At 35.6% G+C, this 10,772-nt stretch overlaps 1 protein-coding gene across 3 annotated transcripts; it reads right to left on the bottom strand.

Moving 5' to 3' along the window:
* Positions 1-305: 305 nt before the first annotated feature.
* On the bottom strand, positions 306-2,377 carry LOC108372300 (uncharacterized). Of its 3 annotated transcripts, none has more exons than XR_001848840.1 (5): positions 1,958-2,377; positions 851-1,611; positions 636-787; positions 382-569; positions 306-321 (listed from the first exon to the last, which is right to left on the bottom strand). XR_001848840.1 is itself a non-coding variant. In XM_017627975.1 (5 exons), the coding sequence occupies exons 1-5, from the start codon at positions 2,346-2,348 to the stop codon at positions 470-472; spliced, it is 1,293 nt and encodes a 430-aa protein (XP_017483464.1). In that variant the 5' UTR covers positions 2,349-2,377; the 3' UTR covers positions 309-469. The 3 variants fall into 3 exon arrangements, 2 of the variants coding, with proteins under 2 accessions (XP_017483464.1, XP_017483450.1); XM_017627975.1 differs by having other exon boundaries at positions 309-569; positions 851-948; positions 1,060-1,611; XM_017627961.1 differs by having other exon boundaries at positions 309-569.
* Between the last annotated feature and the right edge of the window lie 8,395 nt (positions 2,378-10,772).

The raw sequence follows: 10,772 nt of genomic DNA, 5'->3' as shown, positions 1-10,772 counted from the left end.
GATTTTAACTGTCATTCCAGCACGTTTGACGTATCGGACTCGATTTTTACTATAAAGAAAACTATTATTTCCACTCTCAATAATTGAAATACTATCTTTATCATATCCAATCAGCTGATGAATTTGATTCTGTAGCTGAATAGTTTTAGATCTCGACACTTAACAAACTCCTGTTTCCACTACTCGGCACGAAAAAACTAAAAAAAAAAAAAAAAGGTTCCGTACGTCATGCGGACTGCGCCCCTCGTGTCGGTTGGGCGGGAATGGAGGGTAAAAAGCCGTTGGGATTAATTAATAAAAAAAAGCTTGGTTTCCAGAGAGCTGCAAACTGATTGAAGAACAATCATAAGAAATACCTTTCATTGTTGCTTGAAAAAGTACTTTGTCGTGGAAGTAAATTTTGTTGGACGTGTTTATAGGATTTTTGTTTGTTTCTTGTTTGAGACCTTGATACTGTGCTTTAGTATTCTTATTCTTCCCCTTCACTGCACCTCTCTGATTCTTGCCTTTTTTCGACTTGACCAACAAATTCCATTTTGATTTCCGTTTCCACTGGGACCATGTTCATTCTAAATTGAATAAGGTACATCAAATTATTGTGTACAATGTATGTAAATATGATTATTGAGACTTACACTGAGAATTTCCTTTTCAGCAGTTCCCCTTGCAAAGGCGATTGACTTACAGCTTCTTCTTCCGTTTCCAGATACGATTCTTCTGCAGCAACAAATATCCTTTGCAAATGTGTGATCCTTATATAAAATACTGGCGTGCTAATGTACAGTCCCTGGAAATAACAGTAGTTATCTATAAAAAAAAATAAGTTACAATAAGCAAGATTAATAATCACTTCAATAGTCGCTCTTAGGTAGTTGGCGTTTAAAAACTGGAATCCAAAGGTGACCGGTTCTCTTGGTGGTGGCTTCCTTTTACTTAAGATGTCATTTGCTTTTGAAATAAAGTTGCCATTAATGCCGCCAGCATACCAGAAATTAACGCGTTTCAAATTTTGACAATTTCTAAAAAATTCCAATAACTGATACGCAAGAATTCGTTTACCGTTATCAATATGTAACTCTTCCAAATTGACCAAATCTGCGAATACATCCAATGAAACTTCATCAATGAATGCAGCTCTCGAAAATTTCAATATCCGCAAGCTCTTAAGTTGAGATATCCCAGTTAAGTGAAACTCTGTTAGGCAACCATCACAGAAAATAAGCTCCTCCAATTGGTCTTTCTTGCGTAGTTCATCAAAGAATATTTTATCGTGGTTGGGCGCACATGTCTCAAACGAGTCTGGATTTGTCCAGCAAAATTCACAGCCATGCGTTACAAAGTCCCAAATTTCAAGTTTCTTCAGCCGGGGTAAAGTGCCAATCAGTTGCCATGATTTGCAGTGATTATACTCGACCACCAGTTCCTCGAGGTACTTCAGATTATCGACCATTTCAAAGGCATATCTTTCGGCAAATACTCCTGGGTCATTAGGAATTACTAGCACTCGCAGCGGATTGTAATAGGTTGCCTGAAGTACATTCTCCGCATCTATGGATTTGTTGGTATGTATATGTAGTTCCGTGAGTCCACAAAGGTCTATTAAACTTCTGCCTAAGGGAGTAATTTTATATTCGGATATTTATGTACATATGTATGTATGTAGAACCGATTTTTTTTTTTTATTAGATTTAAGTAACTCGATTAATAATAACCAAAATCTTGGCTACCCGGCTAATGAATTCACCGGACAACTGATTAATCAACTTACTCGAGTAATCGAATAATCGCACAACCCTAGTTGGCACAATTTCGATGTAATTTCGATACCTAGTAGAAATTCGCCATACATTGCATATCTACTTATTTTCTGTCAAAAATAAATAGTTTCACAAAGTATTTTTAACGCTGAAATTTATTTTTATTTTTTTTTCTTATTAAAATATTTTCAATGAATTACCTCGCAGATCATAAGTTCCAATGCATATTAGGACCTTCAGATTTGGCAACGGCAAAAGCTCAGCCATATATTCGTCCGTAAATGAAAAAAGTTTAGCTTCTTCAATCTCCGGGTGAGCAAGACGTAATTTATTTAGGAATTTTTTCGAACACTTCAATTTTGATAGATTGATTCGTTTAACTATTTTCATTGGAAAGTCATTGGTGCCAATTTGATGACCGAAATTTTGTGCCAAATAATCATTCACTTCGGTCCAATTATGAAAATAACCGTAATAGATATATTGAAATCTCTTACACACATTCACCCAACAATAGCGCAGGAAATCGTCATCCAATCTTTTGCAAATGTTTGTTAAACATTCATCTGGTAGGTCAAGTATAGTTACCATTTTTATAATACAATAAATTTGTTGCTTAAAAAAATATATGGAATTTCTATCGCATTTGTGAGCTTTAGTTACGCTTAACGCGAAATTTATTTTTTCCTGTGAATAAAGTGATGTTCTCTCTCGCTGGCACTACAATTTCTTGCTCAATTAGGAATTCCCCAAGAGTTTATTTCTTACTTAACTAATAAACACAAACTACACAAACTCATAGAAATTATTATTTTTTTTTTGTTTTTTGTTTTTACTAGAAATATTAAAAATGTACATTGTTCAGCTAAATCTTTTCACGACTCAGCCTAGCACTGCCACTTGATTTCTAGTACTGAAGCGAATCAAGCGCAGTGGTTGAGTTTTGTTTACATGTATGTACATATATGCATACAAATCGTCATTTCAAGTACAAAACCGCGTATCAAGAATTTGCATAGTATGTGAGGTTGCCTATATTTTAGAGGACAGGAAAAACTTGTCTTATTTCAAAACGGTTCTCCCTTTTATCCCAATTAGCCCTTCTTCTTATATCAAAGTATCAAAAATTTAGTATGAATGGATAAGGGCTTGATGCCACGAGCTTCCGGTGAGCAAACACTTTTTTCTTTTTTCATGAATATCATTTACGAGGTTTTGCAGAATGACGATATGCGGGGTTTTACTTAAATCGCATATGCAACTCACTTAGGAAAGCTTTACGCTACTCACCGATGGCATGTTGCTGAACTGATCAGCTGTTCTATTGCATTAAAAATTTAGTAGTTATGAGTACGTGATTTTGTTCGTGTTCTCCATTGAAAGTAAACAAACATACAACAGATGATAACACTAATAGTTTATGTATGTATATATTTAGAATGTACATACCCATTACTTTGGGTGCCTAAGCCAGCAGTTGATGCCGATCATTGTGCGCTGTTTAGAGTACTTTCTTCTCTCACTCTCGCTATCGCAAACTTAACTCTCAATTCAGGGAAATCTGTGAATCACTGTTAGATATTACAACTGCAAATTACTCACTATCGATTTTTATAATTCAAACGCTAAGGGGGAAGAGAATAAAAATTGGCTAACAAATAGGCACCACAAAACACCGTTAGATTGCAGTATAATGAAATAGCAGTGACACGGTATAACAGTATATCAATATGTATGTATATACATACATGCATAAATCTGCTAGACGCTATTTAATAAATGAATATTTTTAATGAAGCGAGAAAATATTTTTTTAACAAAAATTTATTAGGAAAGAAACCCAACTACTTTAATATCATCAAATTAATTTTAAAATATTGAAAATATCGGCTCAGAAAACTTACGAAAGCTTTTAGACTTCTCAATCGAAATAAGACCATAATTGCGGGAAAAAAACATCTTTTATTTTCGAGAATTTTATTTTTGGAATGGAATCAAACACTGAAAATCGAATTCAAAAGAAATAAGTTATCAAAGGGTAAGTTATCTTTAACCCAAAATCTACATGGCAGCCACTTTTAATTGGTTTTTAATTTTTTTTCTTCTATTTTTCATTACATATGCCAGCCGCTGTTTAAAGCGCTCAAACACACAGCTACTACAGTCAATATAGCTCAAAAATTCAACAAAACAAAAACCAAAACTTGCACAGCCGCAACTAGACGATGCCTGGTGGTAGACAATGCCTGCATGCCCACAACTTCCTATGGATCCCACATTAACACTAGCAACTTTACTAGCGCCATCCAGGGAATTCCAAAGTATGTATGTATATATGTATATATGGTGATGAGCTTTTGTATGTAACAGAGTAACATAAATCTATCCATTGTTTGTAGATGTGTAGGATTGTGAGATTTTATCACCACTCATGCACGGTGAAAAATTAAAAATGCTACTAAAATGTCCTCATCGGAGAGCACTCCAACTTAATTTAAAATGTGAGTGTCGAACAATGGGGCAGCACTTAACAAACATTGAAAGTTGCAAGCCTACATTAGTACATACATTTATATGTACACCCATAGACAAACTTTTGAACATACATATATGCATATGTATGTGTGTGGGCATAAAACTACATTTATGCACTCCAAGCAACTGAGTAAACACCCATTTTGCAATACGTGTATATTAGACACAAAAGAAAGAACTTCACTTGTGCCAACACTAATACATCAGCATGGATATGAAGTACAAATAGACGTAGGCATAAATACTAGGGTGGTCCAAAAATGCATGTGAAAATGTAAAGTCGGAATTTTCATGTTGGGTATTGTTATTGTCTCCTGAAGAGAACCAGAGTTTTCCGATCGAAAAATTTTGATTTTCAAAACTTCTATACTTTTTCCCCATATACATATGTACATAAAATACATGGAAAACTTTGAGCGCTTTGAGCGGCCTCTAAATGTTTTTTTTGGATTTCAAAATAAAAAAAAACAGGGGTAAAGTTTTTTTCAATATAGAACAATCCTGGGGGTGAGAGCATTAAAAAGCCGACTTTACTTATTTTGGACCACCCTAATAGACACACATATGCAGTATATACACTAGGGGACAGGTAATTAGAAATAATTTGACTTTACAAGTTTTGCCAATTTATTTTGTCTTTATTAGTTTTAAATCATTTTTGTATGAAACTTTATTTCAGCTTCAACGAAAACTATATATTTTTATCAATTGCAGTATAATTTTGTGTAAGTTTTAAGTAGCTCAAAAATCTCCCTAATTTATAAATTATTTTGCTGAAATTTCTCCAATACAAAAACATTTTCGAACATAATTTGTATGGAAGAAAATGCGAAACATCGTCCGCAAAAAAAAAATATCTAAAAAATCAACGAGATTATTTAGTAACTTTAAACTTGGACAAAATTATACTGAAATTGAATAGCATACCCGATTTTTTTTTAAATTCCGATTAAAAAGTTTGAAGTTTTATGACGATTTTTTTTTAAATTTGACAAATTTTTATAAAACTTGTGAAAGGCTTGAAACTTTAAATTATATGAACTATGATTCAGTAAAAAATAAATTAAAACTAATTAAGCAAAATCGAACTGTCAAAACTTGTAAAACCACTTGTGTCTAATTTACTACCCGCTAGTGTACGTGTTTGCATATGAATGCATATGTATTTTTGCTCCTTAAACAATAGTTGTCGTTGGGGTTTTTCACATTAAGCACTCTGTCTGCTCTATGAAATGTGTTTGTTAAAACTGTGAAAGCGACCAAGGAAGATGGCTGGAAATTGGTGTTGAAAATTTAATTAGTTTAGCTGCTGGTAGGGATAATAAAAACCACTCACTTCACTTAGAGCTTTGTCATGCATGTGAAATTTTTTAGTGCATATTGAAAGAGCTACAAAGGATGAGCGCACGTATTCAAATATATATTTTGGCATTTATTTTTTTTTTACTTCCATGCCCGGCTTAGATGTGACATCCACTTGTTCTTAAAATAAATGAGTTGTTCATCTATGTAATTTACATTTCTCATTTACTTCTCTTTTGAAAAGTTCAAACGGATTAAGGAAAGTGGGTGAAAAAGCGCAATCGAATTACTTCTCCTTAAATCGAATTTTTCGAAATTAAAAACTAAAAAACTTGTATTTTTTTAATTTAATTCAGTTTTAAGCAGAAGGTGAAATTCATTAGATTCATTTATAATTTTGAAGCAACTTATCGAATATGCCTTTGTTAGATGTTGGTCGGGCAAGGAATCCGAATTGAGTTTTGCCGTATGGCAGTACGTAGGGACCTCTAATCACACGGGTCTGGTGGCCGCTATATGAGTATGCATATGTACATACATGCATACCTATATATGTATTTTATCGTCGGTTAATCATTCACCAATAATATTTTAAGCATTAAAATACATTCACATACATATACATATGTGTGTAGTTAACAAAGTTTAGTAATTTTGCGAACTGTCATTTCATTAAGCTTATTTAAGGAACTCTCCATTGCACGACGAGAGACATATATTCTACATACATACGTATTCATGCATACATACATGTATGTATGGACGACTACAATATTTGACGACAACACAAGCGATTTTTTTTCCAAATATGTCAAAACCAGCCTTTGCTTCCCCTTCGAAATAAAACTAATCGCGCAGTTGAAAGGCATCAACTGTCAGCTCCTAAACTGGTAACCAGCTAAGCATCAACAAACGCACCACATTCCATTCCTGTTGGATGTGCTCCCTACGCCATTCCAGCCCACATGAACACCAACAAATACGCATGCCTGCACATTTGTAAATATGTGTGTGTGTATGTATCCGCAATATTCCTTTGAACTCCAACTGAAACCATCATAAAGCGAAAATATGCGATTTTTAAGCTTTTCCCATTGGAGAAATACACGCGGAAAAAATGTGAACTGTAGACTTGCATGTGGAGGCAGCGATAAAAAATTATGGTTCGTAAATAATCTGGCGGGAATGCTGCTTTTAATATTGCTTCGCTTGTAACGAAGGGAGAACCAATATGCTCACATCATTTTTAGCTAAACGCAAACAAATCCGATTGAAAAAATCCATTTAAACGAGCATGTGAACATACATACATTGCAAACTAATATTTTTTATATACTTTAACGTTCTCAGCACCAAAAGTCATTTGTTGACACGGTGTCAGTTTGGGGAAATGCACAAAGTGGAAAGTACATAAATTGGTGGGTGGTATGCTGCAACAAATTAAATGGCAAAATTAGATTGGATTATTTTCTTTAAAATACAGGTTAGAAGGGGTTGATTTTGATTTTAAAAAAATATCTTAGGCAACAATTGTGTATAAGAAGAGCTTATTAAAGGCAAAGCTTATTAAATGCCATTATAAACGCAGATGCGTTGTCTCACTCAGGACAAAATCATTGAAACTTTTTCAATAGCATCTAAGTAGTATCTTGAATTTATCGCCCAAAGTGAAGTCATAAAGAAAAATGGTCAGTTTCGTTTATCCCACTTCTGGTAGATCAACTCCTTTCAGTCTCACAAATTTTTGGGTTTAGATAACTTTATTTGCGCTGAACTTCAATTATTTTTAAGGCTCACCTTACCATAGCATACATCCCTAAGACGCGGACCATGACGAAAGAGGTTTTCAAAAGGAGAGAGATGAAGATAAATGACGTGTGACCTATAAGTAGACTGCGGAAGTTTATGCAGACAACGATGCCTAAAAATATTTAAAATAAATAAATTTGTATACATTGAATTTATTTATGGTTATGGGGTACATATTTTTAGGCTTCTTGTTTTGCATAAACAACTTCTGTCTACCTATTAGCCTTAACTTATTTCTGAAAATTCTAGAAAGGCTTCTCGACATGTTGATCGCTTGGTAACTAAAGCCCTACATGACAACATACCTCTTATATGTATGTATATGGGCAGATCTATGAATACAGGACTCAACCAAAGGGGTACTTTGATTGAAATTCTATGGCTCCAAGTAACAAGACTTAACACATTTTCAAGATTATTTAAAGGCATTTGAAGACCATTATCCGTAAGTCCTGGCTTAATTTATTTTCACAACAGAACTTTCAATACCTATGCTAGACTTTTTGTGAATCTTGCTCCTCAGCACTAAACGACAGCATATGTATGTAAGGAGATGGAGGAAGTGTCTATGGGAAAATATGTAAACCGAGACTCCCCACCTGGCAGAATTTTCTCCCCAGATAATATGTTTTTTTTTTTCAGTTAGAAAAATCCGAGAGGGTGAGAGCTTAACATTCTAAACTTTTTTCCCGGCATGTATTTTTGTACCACCCTACTGTCCAACCATAACCTATAGTGACGACTCACAGTGGTTAAATACCCTCAAATTTTAGACGAACTTAAACACGTGAGCTCTAGCGTGGGTCTAAAATCCGCTTTTTTAGAATTTTTTTTGGTAATAGCAAAAATATGGTTCATTATGCTCTAAAAACAATACATACATTGATTAATACATTTTTTTACTGAAACTGCAATTATCTTCCAAAGTATTAGTCCTACATAATTTGGTGTATGGACCTTTTTTGAGGAGAATCAAAGTAAGCTAAGAAATTTTTTTTTTAGGTATGAAAATTAAATGTTCATATTGTGCCTATGTATTTGCCGAAGAGTATGTAAACGTACCAAAAAAGTAAATATCTATTTTTATATGCAAACTTTTGTGATAATTTTTGGACCAGCTCCTCCTTCGGTACTATATCTACTTTTGGACTTACATAAAACAAATTTTTCTATTAAAAATGGCCTCTAAAAGAAATTTTCGGAGCAGTGCGATGTTTTAACCAATGTAAGGAGGTAGGCTGGGTAAACTAAATAAAACGAGTTGAAATTACCCTGAAAATAAGAGAAAATCTCGCGACGAGTTATTTAGCTGCATTGTGCTTGTACGGAGTATACGTCCAAATTTAACAGGCTGAAGAGTAGGTACAATTCTACTCAGTTTTACATCAATATTCTTCTTCTTCTTCAAAATTATTCCTTACTCACTCCTTCTCTCACTTTTATGACGACACATCCGATTGCTCTCAGCTCGATTAGCGTCTCGTCGATCTTGCTCTGGGGTCCATTGAATTTGAGTTGTAGCAAGGCGAATTTATACAAGGTGGTGTTAATAGAACAAAAACAAAAATTACAACAACAAATTATACGCTCCTTGACAATCAGTATAAAGCCAAATTACAACAAACACATGATTTTGACAAAAGGTACAAATTCGCCGTGAAATCAGCGGATCCGATAACACCACCTTGTATAGATTCGCCTTGAGTTGTAGTATATTTGCGTGTCTTGGGAGAGTGATTTCGATATACTGTGTGAATGACGTTTGATGTTGCCTACCGGACATCTCTTGTGCATGACGTAATTGAGGCTGTTGCCCTTTAGCGGCAGTTGGCGGCAGCGTACATGATGTTTGCGGTTGCGCAGCTCTACAACAGGGACCTTGATAGCCACTTATCCATTCTCGAGTAGTGCGCAGCCCCGAACATACTCTGAAGTGACACCATCCAAGACCGGCGTTGCATTTGCCTGATGTTACTGGACCGAGACACATTGAGCAGAATGTGTGGGAAACCAGGAGCTGCTGGCTAATCCTCACTCGTGGTCTGTGGGGAGTATACTTAGATGTGTTTGGGTGTAGGATTTATGTTTCTTGGGTGCGCTCCGGTCGTCGTGACGGTTACTTGCGTATTAGAGGGCAGCGGTGCTTTGCATAAGTTGTGGGTCATCGTGGAAGCAGTATTTGCCGTATGGCTTGAGGAACATGAGGCCACAAATAATCTGGTCCATTCGCTGTGTGTTCTGAGGCCTTAGCAGGTGTTTAAGTGATTCTGTTAAATGCAGTTTTGGTGTGTAGTCTTATCGGTGTTTGACTGAATGCCAGCCCGGAGCAGAAAGAGCAGGAGTAGATCGCCGAACGGACAGCCATTGGTCGAGTAAACCCCGAATCACCGGCTGTCGTGGGAATATCCTCAACAAAGATGGCATTATCTTCATCAAAACCATTTCGCAGCCGTCAGGCATAAGTGCGCTTAAGTTTCACGTTTTCTTAAATACCTGGTTCTTCATTGCCTAACATAAAAGTAACTTTTCCCGAATTTGACTTAAATTTAAATGTCTAATGTTTTTTTTTCTTTTTTTCTTGATTAATGCACTTTCATGTATTACGAGCCTACTTAAAAAAAAACATCCAACAAATGTGCGGTTATCTTTTAGACATTACTTTACGTAAGTTAACCACTAAGTCACTGAGACCTGACTGCTTTTGTTCAGCCTTATTTAACATTCTTTCCATTCAGCAACAGTAACTCGTTTCATAGACTCTCAAAGGAGTGGAATTATCAAGTGTATAATTAACATAAATTGCATATATTTTATGAGCGACACAAAGCGGGGAGTTCAACTAACTTGTAAAAAAAAAAAAACAAAAGCAAAAAAAAAAATATTAAATGCATTTTAGCTAAGTGCGCCCTAAATCTAAAACCACTAAACAAAATATGCAAAAGTTACATACGCATAAGCAGCGGCACAAGTAAGTAACTCCAATGGATGAATGAGCGAGTGAGAGTGGGTGGAGCATGCGCTGTGGTATGTAGTGTCATATGAATGGCTGAAAGTATGCACTCATCGGCAGCAACTGGCGGCAACAAATGCGTCTTTTAGCAAGCAGCCAAGCATTAATGCATGCGCAATTTTGTCGGCGAGTGGCGGGCGTCAGCGTTGTTCGTGCCGCCGCTGGCGGTAGTGCTGACTTGTACTAGGTATGTCTGTCTGTCTGTCTGTCGGCCTGTGATGTTGCATTCAACACTCACCGCATAGATACATAAATAAATACATATGAACTTACATATTTTGCCTACAGGTTGCTGGCGCGGAGCTTTATGGCCGCGGGCATATGTAAATCAGCGAGTGCATGTGTACTTGAGCGATGAA

This window comes from Rhagoletis zephyria, unplaced genomic scaffold, assembly GCF_001687245.7.
Source record: "Rhagoletis zephyria isolate East Lansing unplaced genomic scaffold, Rhagoletis_zephyria_1.1 Rzeph_scaffold_00073, whole genome shotgun sequence".
Lineage (NCBI taxonomy): Eukaryota > Metazoa > Arthropoda > Insecta > Diptera > Tephritidae > Rhagoletis > Rhagoletis zephyria.
Note: the sequence above shows the minus strand (reverse complement) of the source record. Positions and strands in the feature narration are given on the sequence as shown.